Here is a 14,675-nt window from a genome sequence, read left to right as displayed (position 1 = left end):
GGCTCTTAGAGGGTGGAGCATCTGGTGGGGCTCTTAGAGGGTGGAGCATCTGGTGGGCTCTTAGAGGGTGGAGCTGCGGAAGCATATCGAGCTATGGACCATCGGTGGTACCGTGAATATGAGGATATTAAGGACACCATCCTGGAACATTATGTGGTTACTCCAGACACTTACAGGACTCAGTTCCGCTCTTTAGCCTGTAATGGGGAAGGCTCTTTTAAAATGGCGTCAAACAGGTGTGTCATCGCTGGCTGAAGGGAGAGGGGGCCTTAACTCGGGAGACCATCCTCCAGGTCATACTAAAAGAACAGTTCTTTGTCAAATGCCCCACTGAGATCAGGGAATGGGTGTGTAGCACCCTGAGGATTCGGCTGCTACAGGGGTATTGCACCTCAACCCAGAGGTGTGATATTCCACTCCCGGGCAAGGATGGAGAGTGGAACTGAGCTCGGTAGGCTGCATGCACTACACACATCCCATTTCCGGGGAACAGGCCGACGGTACTCCCACTTAGAAATGTGCAGGTACGACCGAGTCTGTTCCTGGCTGGAGTGGGAGGGGGGTGGTACATCCCATGTAGTGTAGGGGCAGATAGGGGGAGCAGCCTGGGTAAAGATAGGAGCTCATTGGGTGCTGGTCACCTGAGCTCACACATAGAGGGTGTATATAAGGTGGGCACCAACTAAGAACAGGGTCAGATGCAGAGAACAAGTCAGTTGGAGACAGCAAGACAGCTGCAGAGGAGCAGACAGCAAGCAGAGAGGAAGTCAGCCTGCAGCAAGAGAGAGACCCTGAGTGAGAGAGGAGCAGAGAAGGAGTACCCAGAGGGGAAAACAGAGAGGACCCAAGAACCCAAATTAAAGCACCGGGTGAGGAGTCGGCACAGGGTACCGGATCCCAAGCTGGTGGGGGCAGAAAACACACCCTAGCCAGAGACCGGAGGCCGTGGGCAGCATCTGCCACGGCCACACATCACATCCACCCCGAAGGCACACCACATGAAGGGTCAGGGAACCCAAGGCCAAGGGTGTCCCAACAGGAGGCCCGAGGGAGCTGGACCTAGGTGGATCACTGGTGGGGACGGCCAGAGAACGGGACAGAAGGAGAGCTCAGGGCCACGCTCCGGACTTGTTTGGGGGTTGGCTGAATCCAGGACCTGGTGGACGCAGCACGGCTCGGGTGGTCACTCGAAGCTGGAGTGACCAGTACAACATCTGCAGTAAGTAAACACCCTTAACTGCACAACCCGACTCTGTCTTCATTGCCGTCTGCACTGCACCACCACAACCCCCATCCTCTGCACCTGTCCCCCCTGAGGCTATACCCCTCCCGTTGGGGGTTATCCCACCAAGCTGCGCATCCACCATCAGCCTCAGCGGACCCTGCTGCAGCGGCGGCCACAGTGACCGCATCACAACGGGTGGCGTAGTCGACACAAAAGAACTCTTAATAACATCTGTAGGACTGCCACATAACACTGAGCTTGACGCCCTGGGCACGGGCCGGGTCACAGCCGCTCGGAGACTACAACCCCCCATCTGATCCGGTGCCGGGTATTCCCCTCAAAAAGGAATATGTCCCAGGGGGCGCGTCAACTTTGGCGTAGTCGGCAGGATTACGTGCCCGCAACACCCGGGTACTGCGTGCCTGAAGGAAAGTGCAAGTTTACCTCAAAAGAAGTCTCCCGCCGGTTCCGGAGGGTCCACGCCATCGGACCCCATCACAAGTCGTTTCCCGCCGATTGTCCGCCATTTCCAGCTTGTTCCCGCCATCTGCAGAGTTTCCCGCCACTGGGCGACGCTTCCCGCCAAATCCGAAGATTTCCCGCCTTGGAAGAGCAGCGGACGCCATTATGGGCGTGCCAAAGGAGGGCAGGAGGCCGCCTCCCATCGTGGGCCAGGACAGAAAATGGCGCCAAAAGTGGAAACCGCCCCCACCAACAGAGACTGTGATGCTGGAGGTGTCTGTCAGCGTGAAAGAACTGCCCCTGGAGCTGACAGTCACCGAGTTGCCCTGGGACCGCCCTCTAAGTGGGAGGAGACGAAAGAAAAGAGCGAAGATGGGTGCCGCCTGGAGCAGTCTGGAGCGAGCGCACCCGGAGGCAAGAAGTCTGGAGAGGAGTAGCAGAGAAGCTCACCCGGAGATGTCCAGAGAGCAGAGCAGCACCGGCCCGCTGGCCAGGAGCCTGCTGGAAGAAGAGCAGAGCAGCACCGACCCGTTGGTCAGGAGCCTGCTGGACACCACGACCCCACTAGGCCTAGTGGAGGTCCTTGCACAGCTCCCCCGAGACCGGGAGTGTGCACAGACTGCCCTGGAGGGCCTCGCACGGAGGATGGCCCGGGTACAGCGCGAGATATTGGCGGAGTGGAGCCGGGAGATGGCCCAGCAAACCAAGACCCGGAGCACGCCAGCCGAGATGAGGAAGGAGACCGCCTCTGAGGATGGCGCGGGAGGACCCAAGGCCGGAGACGGCGCCGAGGAGGGAGCCGAACGCATGGAGGCAGGTAAAGGGGACGCCTATACCCCAAGCCGTGACACCGCTTACCTGCCCCAGCTCCCCGTCGCAGAGCCCGAAAGTCCCCCTGCTGTGCCCGAAAACGCCATGTCACCGACGCAGACTAGGCCCCAACCGGAAGCAGCCGCCGCGACCCCTGTGACGTCACACGCCTCGACCCCGAGCGTGACCAAGCAGGAAGTACCACCAGCCTGGTCGCAGGGCCTAGAATTCCCGGGCGTCGCATCACCAACAGCGCCCCCTACCTCCGCGGAGCCTCCGGCCTGGTCGCAAGGCCAGGTAGCCCAGGGCGCCGCCGTATTAACGGTGCCCTTCACCTTCCAGGTGCCCCAGGCCTGGCCGCAAGGCCTGGGCAACCCGGGCGCCACCACCACCGCGCCCGCACCCGTAAAACCAAGGGTGCCGCGTCTGGGAGAGGACTTGTTTGCCCAGCACACGTGGCCGGACGGGCAGCCTTTCATCTGGCCCCAGAAGTATTACGAACTGGAGCATCAGAGGAGGGTTGGGGCCATGTGTGCACCCCTGATTCCGGCTCCGAAGCCCGTAAGAAGGATCTCGCCCCCACTAGAGGAAGCACAGTTTGAGTGGGACCCCACCGGAGAAGATCTAATGGGGTTCACTCAGGAAACTAGGGCAGCTGCAGCAGAGCGCGCTGAGTGTTGCCGACAGCAGCTCGAAGAGTTTGCGAGGGAGCGGAGAGAGAGGCGGGTCCGGGAACAACAGGCCCAAATAAGGAGCGCCGAGCAGAAGAGCCGGACCAGGAGGGACCCCCGTGCAGCGCACAGTCCCCGTACCACCGGGACTGTAATAAAGTTTAACCTGCAGCATGGGTGGGGCTTCATTCGAGACAACAACACCCCCGGCGACGTCTTTGTCACGCGCAGAGACGTGGAGTCCCATCTGCCGGAGGGGCATAGAGGTCGTGACCTCTACATCGGAGACGAGGTCACCTTTACCCGGCACAAGTGTGCCAAAGGACCTTACGCCCTCCACGTACACCGCCTGACGGAGGAGGAGTTGCAGTGCGGGGAGGAGGAGCAAGAGGACCCGGACGGGTCTGAAGTAACAACCAGCTATAAGCAAAGAGCAGGAGGAAGACGCCGTTGAGTGCGGCAGAGAAGTGATGTAAATAGTTACCCGACCGGGGTATAAAGAAACTGTTGATACATATATATAGTCCCCGTTGGGACCAGCTGAGTGACCCGTTAACCCCTTCATCCCACAGGCTGAGGACTGTGAGCAGCCATTCCCTTCCCTCTACCTGGCCGAGGACTGAGAGCGGCCAACGTCCCCTGTATATAGTTGCGCTTCCTAAAGCGCCCCCTACCGGTTTTATAGGAAAACCAGTTTTTCTAAGAGACTGTCGCACTTTTCCCGGACACACGTTGCACAGTGTCCGGAGGAGGAACTTGAAACAAGAGACGACGAGAATGTTTATATAAAAAGTTTTATATATATAATATTTTATATGTTTTATATGTTTATGAAAAAAAAAAAAATGTATGTTTTGGTGTTATTTATGTCTTACAGCCCGAGGACGTGCTGTGGTTTACCAGGGGGGAATGTAGCACCCTGAGGATTCGGCTGCTACAGGGGTATTGCACCTCAACCCAGAGGTGTGATATTCCACTCCCGGGCAAGGATGGAGAGTGGAACTGAGCTCGGTAGGCTGCATGCACTACACACATCCCATTTCCGGGGAACAGGCCGACGGTACTCCCACTTAGAAATGTGCAGGTACGACCGAGTCTGTTCCTGGCTGGAGTGGGAGGGGGGTGGTACATCCCATGTAGTGTAGGGGCAGATAGGGGGAGCAGCCTGGGTAAAGATAGGAGCTCATTGGGTGCTGGTCACCTGAGCTCACACATAGAGGGTGTATATAAGGTGGGCACCAACTAAGAACAGGGTCAGATGCAGAGAACAAGTCAGTTGGAGACAGCAAGACAGCTGCAGAGGAGCAGACAGCAAGCAGAGAGGAAGTCAGCCTGCAGCAAGAGAGAGACCCTGAGTGAGAGAGGAGCAGAGAAGGAGTACCCAGAGGGGAAAACAGAGAGGACCCAAGAACCCAAATTAAAGCACCGGGTGAGGAGTCGGCACAGGGTACCGGATCCCAAGCTGGTGGGGGCAGAAAACACACCCTAGCCAGAGACCGGAGGCCGTGGGCAGCATCTGCCACGGCCACCCATCACATCCACCCCGAAGGCACACCACATGAAGGGTCAGGGAACCCAAGGCCAAGGGTGTCCCAACAGGAGGCCCGAGGGAGCTGGACCTAGGTGGATCACTGGTGGGGACGGCCAGAGAAAGGGACAGAAGGAGAGCTCAGGGCCACGCTCCGGACTTGTTTGGGGGTTGGCTGAATCCAGGACCTGGTGGACGCAGCACGGCTCGGGTGGTCACTCGAAGCTGGAGTGACCAGTACAACATCTGCAGTAAGTAAACACCCTTAACTGCACAACCCGACTCTGTCTTCATTGCCGTCTGCACTGCACCACCACAACCCCCATCCTCTGCACCTGTCCCCCCTGAGGCTATACCCCTCCCGTTGGGGGTTATCCCACCAAGCTGCGCATCCACCATCAGCCTCAGCGGACCCTGCTGCAGCGGCGGCCACAGTGACCGCATCACAACGGGTGGCGTAGTCGACACAAAAGAACTCTTAATAACATCTGTAGGACTGCCACATAACACTGAGCTTGACGCCCTGGGCACGGGCCGGGTCACAGCCGCTCGGAGACTACAACCCCCCATCTGATCCGGTGCCGGGTATTCCCCTCAAAAAGGAATATGTCCCAGGGGGCGCGTCAGGTGCACGAAAGAAAACCAGCGACAGTAGAACAAGCTGCCGCTTTAGCTAAAGAGGTTCTCACCATAAAGCCTCAGTGGAAAAAGCTGCTGGTGGATGAAGAAAAAGCTACCAGCACCCCACCACCGGTGGTCCCTTGTCCTTCAGTCCCTAAGGTTTGCTGTCCCACTAGACCACCACCTCATGTTGATACCCATGTGAATCACCTTCCAGCTAGTCCTACCTCATCCTCTGGAAGGCTACAAGGAGAGAATGTAGTAGAGCGCAGGTGTTATGGTTGTGGGCATCCTGGGCATCTGCAGGCCACGTGCCCAGCTATCAAGTGGAGGAATCGTCCTCAACCCCAACAAACACCTTATGTACCTTCACAGAAATATCAGCCTCCAGGGTCCCTTACCTCCTTCCCCACAATGCAAATGGGAAGGAGTGTGACACAGCGCAGATGTTACCGATGTGGGCAGCCTGGGCATCTGCAAGATACCTGCCCTCATGGTCAACTGAAGAATGACCCTGCACCAAATCGGCCTATAAATTATTTAAAACCAAATATCATGGAGGAAGAGGTGTCACCCCTCCAAGTTGACTTGCCTACTGACTCAGACACCCATCTTCGACCATTAGGGGTTTATGGGGTGCGGGCCACAGCCACAAGTTCCTCTAATAATCAAAGACAGCACTTACAGGAGGTCGTGCTGGACGGTCGGAGAGTTCTTCGGTATTGTGACTCTGGGGCATTTCTCACCATAGCTGATCCCAGAGTGGTTCGGCCTGAGGCAATACGCCAAGAACCTGGGATTACCATTGAATTAGCTGGAGGCCAATGGAGGAATATCTCAAAAGCAAATGTAGAACTGGACTTTGGCTTTGGGGTCAAGCAATACGTGGTTGGGGTGATGAGTGGCCTGCCTGCAGATATTGTCCTAGGAAATGATGTGGGAGATCTACAGTGCCGATTTGTGGGTGCAGGAATCAGCGTTTAAGTCAAAGAGGATGCGAAATGGAGCCCGGACCTTCAGCCCTGTAACTTTATTGTATGATATACAAAAGAGAACCAGCACCAAAATGCTGATAGATTGTCCAGACAGGAGGAGTCATGAGTCCTGGCTGCCGAGTCTACGCGTACTTGACAAGCGACCTGTTGAGATCACTAGTCTGTACACAAATTGAGAGGGGAAGGGGTTGTGACAGAGTGCCCCCCACCTCAGCCTGCTTTCATGGACCATACTGTAATCAGGCCTACATTAGCATTCTCTGTCCTGCATCTGGTGGGGGCATGGGGGTCTTTGTTCCTCTATGGCATAGGGCTTCCCTTAAATACACAAGTCTGCAGACCGGCAGGAGACTGGATACACTGGTCTGTTCTAGAAGATTCTTCATTCTTTGAGTTACCTGTAGTAAATGTGTAAGAGGGTGGGGTGTGAGTATCTCTGCCCAACCTGGGGGCTGATCCCCAGAGAAGGAGAACAATAAGACCCATGTTTGGAGTTAGTTGATGTTGTGTGAAGGGCTAGGACCTGTGCTGAGGCCAGATCCTGGTGCCGGGTATGGACTATTGGACATTGGGGATCAGTTGCCACGTGGGATTGTGATGTCTTGCCACTCTGCTGAATATAAGGACTTAGTCTGAGACTGTTGTTGCATTTTCCTTGGATTACCGGGTGGCGCCCCGGATTTGGCCCTTTCTGTGTGGCTACCTTGAAGACTCTAAGGAACCATAGCTACGCTTGGTGTTATATTCTCCTAGTCCCAATAAAGGTTGTTGGATTGTTCATTGGCCTGCTGCCTGTGCCTGCTCCGTCTCACCCCTCCCTGGGGCGGTAGTCCCACTGTCCCCGTGCCAGGCGATACACACCGTCTCCCAACCTTTGGTTGGCCCACAGATTTCTTATCTCCCTCCAGTATAGTCTGTAGTCACAGTGCACGCTCCTCCAGATGACAGATAACACGACCGAAGCACATGTATCCGGCAGCAACAGTCCTTAAGAAAGTTCATCAAATCCAGACGACAGATCCCACAACTGTAGCACGTGTCTCCAGCCCAGTGGGCAACCGATCTCCAAACATCCATCCATGGGCTCCAGGAACTCGATCCTAGCCCCTCGACATCACTACACCAACTCTCACTAAAACACCTAGCTTAATTATCCTCCCTCTCCTGGGATCGGCCCCCTGGATGGACAGAAGTGTTTACACCCTCTTCTGGGATCGGCCCCCTGGATGGACAGAAGTGTTTACACCCTCTCCTGGGATCAGCCCCCTGGATGGACAGAAGTGTTTACACCCTCTCCTGGGATCGGCCCCCTGGATGGACAGAAGTGTTTACACCCTCTCCTGGGATCAGCGCCCTGGATGGACAAAAGTGTTTACACCCTCTCCTGGGATCGGCCCCCTGGATGGACAGAAGTGTTTACACCCTCTCCTGGGATCGGCCCCCTGGATGGACAAAAGTGTTTACACCCTCTCCTGGGATCGGCCCCCTGGATGGACAGAAGTGTTTACACCCTCTCCTGGGATCGGCCCCCTGGATGGACAGAAGTGTTTACACCCTCCCCCTTAAACATTTGCTTTTAGCTCAAACAATGAAGAATATTCCAGAAGCCCATCTGGTCTGCATGTGAGACCCCCTGTGGTGATGGCTCTGCTGGAGTTACTATCCCCATCCACACAATGGGACTAGTGACTGGGAGAACAATGGCTTGATTGACTTCCTTGATTACCAATATTGGGTCTGGCCTTATGTATTGTGTCGATACAGCTTATAATCTTAGGCTGCGTGCCCACTATGCGTTTTTCAAGCGTTTTTGCCGCAGAATTTCCGCAGAGAAAACGCTTGGTAATCCGTGCCCCATGGTCGTCAATGATAATCCGCATGTACTGTGCACATGCTGCGGAAATTTCCGCTGTGGATTATCATTGCGGAAAAATAAGCAGCATGTCCATTAATTTTGCGGACACACAGAGTAATCGCCGCCATTGACTTGCATTGAATTGCTTAATATCCACATGAGTACATGTGCACACGCGGATATTAAGCGATTCAATGTGCAGATGGTACCCGGGTCTGGAGAAGAAGAGACTCTCATCCACACCCGGGTACCATAGAAACTGTAAAAAAAAAGAATATAAAATAAAAGATTATACTTACCTTCCGATGTCCCCCGGTCTCCTCAGCGATGCGTCCGGTGTGTTGGGCGGCTCGCGGTGGTGTGAGGACCTGCCATGACGTCATTTAGTCATGTGACAGGTCACGCGACCACTGACGTCGGAGGTCGCGTGACCTGTCACAATGACGTCATGGAAGGTCCTGACACCACCGCGACTGATACAACAGACCGGACGGAGCAGAGAAAACACCGGGGACCATGGGAAGGTGAGTATAATGTTTATTTTTTAACATTTTTATTCTTTTTTTTACCATTCTCTCGGTCACACTATATATGCCGGTTGCCGGTTGCATGGATTTATATAGTGTGACCAAGTTGTCAAGCACTTTCCAAGTGACGCTAAAATCACTACCCGCATGCGGAAATGCATGTGAAGAACGCTTCACATCCGCATGTCCCTGGCAGGAAAAACGCATGTACAATCCGCATGTACAATCCGCATGTACAATCCGCATGCACAATCCGCATGCAGAAATGCAAGTGAAGAACGCTTCACATCCGCATGTCCCTGGCAGGAAAAATGCATGCACAATCCGCATGCACAATCCGCACGCGCAATCCGCACGCGCAATCCGCATGTACAAACTGCATGCAGAAATGCAAGTGAAGAACGCTTCACATCCGCATGTCCCTGGCAGGAAAAAAGCATGTAAAATCTGCATGTACAATCCGCACGCACAATCCGCACGCAAAATCCGCACGCAAAATCCGCATGTACAATCTGCATGAGTTTTTCCTGCTAGGGAGAAGCGGAAAAAATATGCCGCATTTCTGCATCGTGGGCACATAGCCTAAATCAGCCAGACGATTAGATTTTTTAAGCCAAGAGAAATACACTATTGTTGTGTTCGTTGACTTATGAAGGTATGTGTATTTCTGTGGCTGGTCAAGAAGGACATACGATTATGTGTATAAAACTGAATGATGACTTCTCTTCGTTTGGAAACATTGATGTTTGTTAATATGCTAATAACATATTGTACTAAGCCAGCTAGATGCTGATTTAAAGAGCAGGATGGATACAAACTATGCAAGTTGATTAAATGCTCAAATAATGAGTCATGAGGCCCTTTCACCTTCATCCCTGACCACTGACCTGTGAATGATGACCTTACACAGATGTGAATATAAACAGGGATGTCTGTAGTGCTGCAAGCAGAATCAGAACGACTTTACAGGGAGAATCAAATATCAGACTCTCTCAGACCATCAGCTTGGAAGCACAGCGGCTCCATCCAAAGAGACACAGATTTGGATTCTACATGATTCCGGCCTAAGGGTGTCTGCCCTGACTGGAAAGATACGGATCTGCTCCATTGACCATCAGAGAGACCATGGATACATTTGGGGAGACCAGGTTGGGACGATGAGGTCACCTGGCCCCATGGATATGTTGTTTGGGGTTGTCAGGTGGGACCCTCCGGTCGCCTGGAACCATTGGGACCAGACGGTCATCTGGCCCCATGGAAACTCTCGGAGAGGCCAGGGTGGGACCCTCGGGTCTCCTGGTCTTGTACCTCGATGGACTGCTAGCTTTCTAAGCTTGCTGCTACCTCCTCTCGGTGGGGGCCGCCAGAAGTGGCGGGCCGTTGGATGAGGTAGTCGGCCCTGGAAGTCTCCAAAGTCGCAGCTGTCCTATCCCAGGCAGGTGGAGAAGGAAGGGTGAGACTGTGTAATGTTGCACCATCTTGGGTATTTCCTGGGACTGTTCTGTGTGTTTATTGTCCGCCTTGTGGTTCAATAAAGTATTGCCACGCTGTTTTACCCTCGCCCTGTGTTGTCTGAGTAGCGTTACGCCCACGGAAGACCCCAGGTCTTCACAACGTCCATTGGTCCAATAGTCTTTAGAACAAGGCCAGCTCCTCACAACATCACCCCGCAGAGCATCACTGCAGAGCACCAGACACAGAGCATCGTCGTACAACAAAACCCAGCAGAGTATTACACAAACAGCATTGCTGGAAAGCATCACCCCGCAGAGCATCGCCCTGCAGAGCATCACTGCAGACCCTCATGTATCTCTCCGCAGAGCATCACCAGTACTACAAAATGTTACTACATGGAGGCCCCACATGATGACAGGGGCGCTCTGTGCTGCAGGGGCAGCAGGGTCCACCAGGGGGATGTCCACCGGGGGGCGCTGTCCAGTTACCTGCGGCTCCTCCGGGTAGGTCTCCATACCCATCTGCTCAGTGGACATCATCCTGCATTCACCGCTGACCTCATCTCAGAGCGGCAGATCTGTGCGCTGACCTGAGGGGGGACAGGAGGGATAACGGGGGTCCACACATCACCGGCGGAGGTCACAGGACTGGCAGCGCCTCCTAATACTGCGTGTGTGCACCACGAGGTCAGGGGGGCCGTGTTCAGGGTGCACACAGTGGGGGACACGTTTTCATTGTGCACACAGTGGGGAGACATATTTTCAGGGTGCACACAGTGAGGGGGACACGTTTACAGGGTGCACACATTGAGGGGGATACGTTTTCAGGGTGCACACATTGAAGGGGATACGTTTTCAGGGTGCACATAGTGAGGGGGACACGTTTTCAGGGTGCAAACGGTGAGGAGGACATGTTTTCAGGTGCACACAGTAGAGGGAGATATTTTCGTGGTCCACACAGTGAAAGTGGACATATTTTCAGGGTGCACATAGTGGGGTGACACATTTTCAGGGTGCACACAGTGAAGGAGACACGTTTTCAGGGTGCACACAGTGAGGGGGACACATTTTCAGGGTGCACATTTTCAGGGTGCACACAGTGAAGGGGACACGTTTTCAGGGTGCACACAGTGAGGGGGACACGTTTTCAGGGTGCACACAGTGAGGGGGACACATTTTCAGGGTGCACACAGTGAGGGGGCCAAGTTTTCAGGGTGCACATAGTGGGGTGACATTTTCAGGGTGCACAAAGTGAGGGGAGACGCGTTTTCAGGGTGCACACAGTGAGGGGGGGACACGTTTCCAGGGTGCACACAGTGAGGGGGGGCACGTTTTCAGGGGGAACACAGTGAAGGACACATTTTCAGGGTGCATAGTGTGGGGGGACATTTTCAGGGTGCACAAAGTGAGGGGGACGCGTTTTCAGGGTGCACACAGTGAGGGGGACAAGTTTTCAGGGTGCACATAGTGGGGTGACACATTTTCAGGGTGCACACAGTGAGGGGGACACGTTTTCAGGGTGCACACAGTGAGGGGGACACGTTTTCAGGGTGCACACAGTGAGGGGGACACGTTTTCAGGGTGCACACAGTGAGGGGGACACGTTTTCAGGGTGCACACAGCAGAGGGAGATATTTTCGTGGTCCAAACAGTGGAAGGGGACATATTTTCAGGGTACACACAGTGAGGGACAAGTTTTCAAGGTGCACACAGTTAGGGGAACACGGTTTTTCAGGGTGCCCACAGTGAGGAAGGACATGTTTTCAGGGTGCACACAGTGTGAGGGACACGTTTTCAGGGTGCACACAGTGAGGGGGGACACGTTTTCACGGAGCACACAGTGTGAGGGACATTGTCAGGGTGCACACAGTGAGGAGGACACGTTTTCAGGGTGCACAAAGTGAGGGGAGACGCGTTTTCAGGGTGCACACAGTGAGGGGGGACACGTTTTCAGGGTGCACACATTGAGGGGGGGACACGTTTCCAGGGTGCACACAGTGAGGGTGGGGCACGTTTTCAGGGGGAACACAGTGAAGGACACATTTTCAGGGTGCACAGTGTGGGGGGACATTTTCAGGGTGCACACAGTGAGGGGGACGCGTTTTCAGGGTGCACACAGTGAGGGGGACATGTTTTCAGGGTGCACACAGTGAGGGGGGGACGCGTCTTCAGAGTGCACACAGTGAGGGAGGGGATGCGTTTTCAGGGTGCACACAGTGGGGGACGCATTTTCAGGGTGCACACAGTGAGGGGGACACATTTTCAGGGTGCACACAGTGAGGGGGACACATTTTCAGGGTGCACACAGTGAGGGGGACACATTTTCAGGGTGCACACAGTGAAGGTTGTCACGTTTTCAGGGTGAACACAGTGGGGGAAGCATTTTCAGTGTGCACACAGTGGGGGGACACGTTTTCAGATGCACACAGTGAGGGGGACACGTTTTCTGGGTGCACACGTTTTCAGGGTGCACACAGTGAGGGGGACGCGTTTTCAGGGTGCACACAGTGAGGGGGACGCGTTTTCAGGGTGCACACAGTGAGGAGGACACGTTTTCAGGGTGCACAAAGTGAGGGGAGACGCGTTTTCAGGGTGCACACAGTGAGGGGGGACATGTTTTCAGGGTGCACACAGTGAGGGGGGACACGTTTTCAGGGTGCACACAGTGAGGGGGGGACACGTTTCCAGGGTGCACACAGTGAGGGTGGGGCACGTTTTCAGGGGGAACACAGTGAAGGACACATTTTCAGGGTGCACAGTGTGGGGGGACATTTTCAGGGTGCACACAGTGAGGGGGACGCGTTTTCAGGGTGCACACAGTGAGGGGGACATGTTTTCAGGGTGCACACAGTGAGGGGGACATGTTTTCAGGGTGCACACAGTGAGGGGGGGACGCGTCTTCAGAGTGCACACAGTGAGGGAGGGGATGCGTTTTCAGGGTGCACACAGTGGGGGACACATTTTCAGGGTGCACACAGTGAGGGGGACACATTTTCAGGGTGCACACAGTGAGGGGGGACACATTTTCAGGGTGCACACAGTGAGGGTTGTCACGTTTTCAGGGTGAACACAGTGGGGGAAGCATTTTCAGTGTGCACACAGTGAGGGGGACGCGTTTTCAGGGTGCACACAGTGAGGGGGACATGTTTTCAAGGTGCACACAGTGGGGGGGACACGTTTTCAGATGCACACAGTGAGGGGGACACGTTTTCTGGGTGCACACAGTGAGGGGGACGCGTTTTCAGGGTGCACACAGTGAGGGGGACGCGTTTTCAGGGTGCACACAGTGGGGGGGACGCGTTTCCATCACACACATTTTCCTAGTTTTCCCCGCCCCATTCTTGTGAGGCCACTCCCCCCGAGTCTCCGCCGCGATGGTTTAGCCCGTCCAGGCACAATACAGGAGCCCTGGCAACAGCCCTGTGCGCGCTGTGATTGGCTGAGCGCTGGACACGACGCGCTGGATTGGATGGAGAAAAAAGGCGCGGTCATGTCAGTTAGGCGCGTGCACGCGAGAGGGCGGGCCCAGAATCGCGCACAGGGAGGGGGAGGGCCCGGGGACGCGCAAGGACAGCACCGTGGAAGGCAGGGGGCGCGCAAAACGGAGAAGTGGGCACTCGGGGGCCCATGGCAACGTGTGTGTGTGGTGTGCGGGGCGGGAGGGCGGCGAGGAGGGCAGGGGAGCGGCGCGGGCCGGCGGGCGGGCGCTGTGAGTGACAGCTTACCCGGTGCCAATCTTCGTCACACTGACAAGCGGCTGCAGCAATCGGGACCCGCAGGGGCGCCTACGTCATCACGCTGCACGCCGCACATTAGCATGAGGCTGCCTGGCCGGAATCGTCATCACGTTACGGGCGGGGCCTGCTGTAGTCATTGAGACGTCTGTCTGCTGATTGGCTGGGGCGATGAAGACTCATGAATATGAAATGAGGTTCCCGCCTTCACGGCTTGTAGGGACGTGTGTGAGCATGCGCAGTGCGAAAGATTACTTCTAAGGAAACGGGAGACCTCGAAATAACCGATCAGAAGCCACACATAACGTGAATGTCACAGCTGTGACTACAGACAGTGTATATATATATATATCCACTATACACAGCACATAATATATATATATACACACAGCACATAATATATAATGTGAATGTCACAGCTGTGACTACAGACAGTGTATATATATATATCCACTATACACAGCACATGCATAATATATAACGTGAATGTAACAGCTGTGACTACAGACAGTATATATATATATCCACTATCCACACAGCACATACATAATATATATACATATACACAGCACATACATAATATATATATATACACAGCACATACATTATATATATATATATATACACAGCACATACATAATATATATATATACAGCACATACATAATATATAACGTGAATGTAACAGCTGTGACTACAGACAGAGTATATATATATCCACTATACATACAGCACACACATAATATATATATACACAGCACATACATTATATATATATATATACACAGCACATA

The 14,675-nt window shown here is 54.2% G+C and overlaps 1 protein-coding gene across 3 annotated transcripts in view; it reads right to left on the bottom strand.

Moving 5' to 3' along the window:
* The window catches only part of PKNOX1 (PBX/knotted 1 homeobox 1), an 84,014-nt gene extending 69,995 nt beyond the window's left edge, over nt 1-14,019 (bottom strand). For 2 of the 3 annotated variants that reach the window (XM_073668825.1, XM_073668826.1), the window contains exons 1-2: nt 13,874-14,019; nt 10,638-10,738 (exon numbers count right to left, since the gene is read on the bottom strand). In XM_073668825.1, the coding sequence (XP_073524926.1) occupies nt 10,638-10,688 (51 nt within the window). In that variant the 5' untranslated portion in view covers nt 10,689-10,738; nt 13,874-14,019. The remainder of the gene's footprint in view (nt 1-10,637; nt 10,739-13,873) is intronic. The other variant, XM_073668827.1, reaches the window with a different exon arrangement.
* Nucleotides 14,020-14,675: the final 656 nt, after the last annotated feature.

This window comes from Phyllobates terribilis, unplaced genomic scaffold (assembly GCF_046119375.1).
Source record: "Phyllobates terribilis strain yellow unplaced genomic scaffold, ASM4611937v1 Scaffold_2__4_contigs__length_985480577, whole genome shotgun sequence".
Classification (NCBI taxonomy): domain Eukaryota; kingdom Metazoa; phylum Chordata; class Amphibia; order Anura; family Dendrobatidae; genus Phyllobates; species Phyllobates terribilis.
This window is presented reverse-complemented; position numbering and strand designations above follow the sequence as displayed.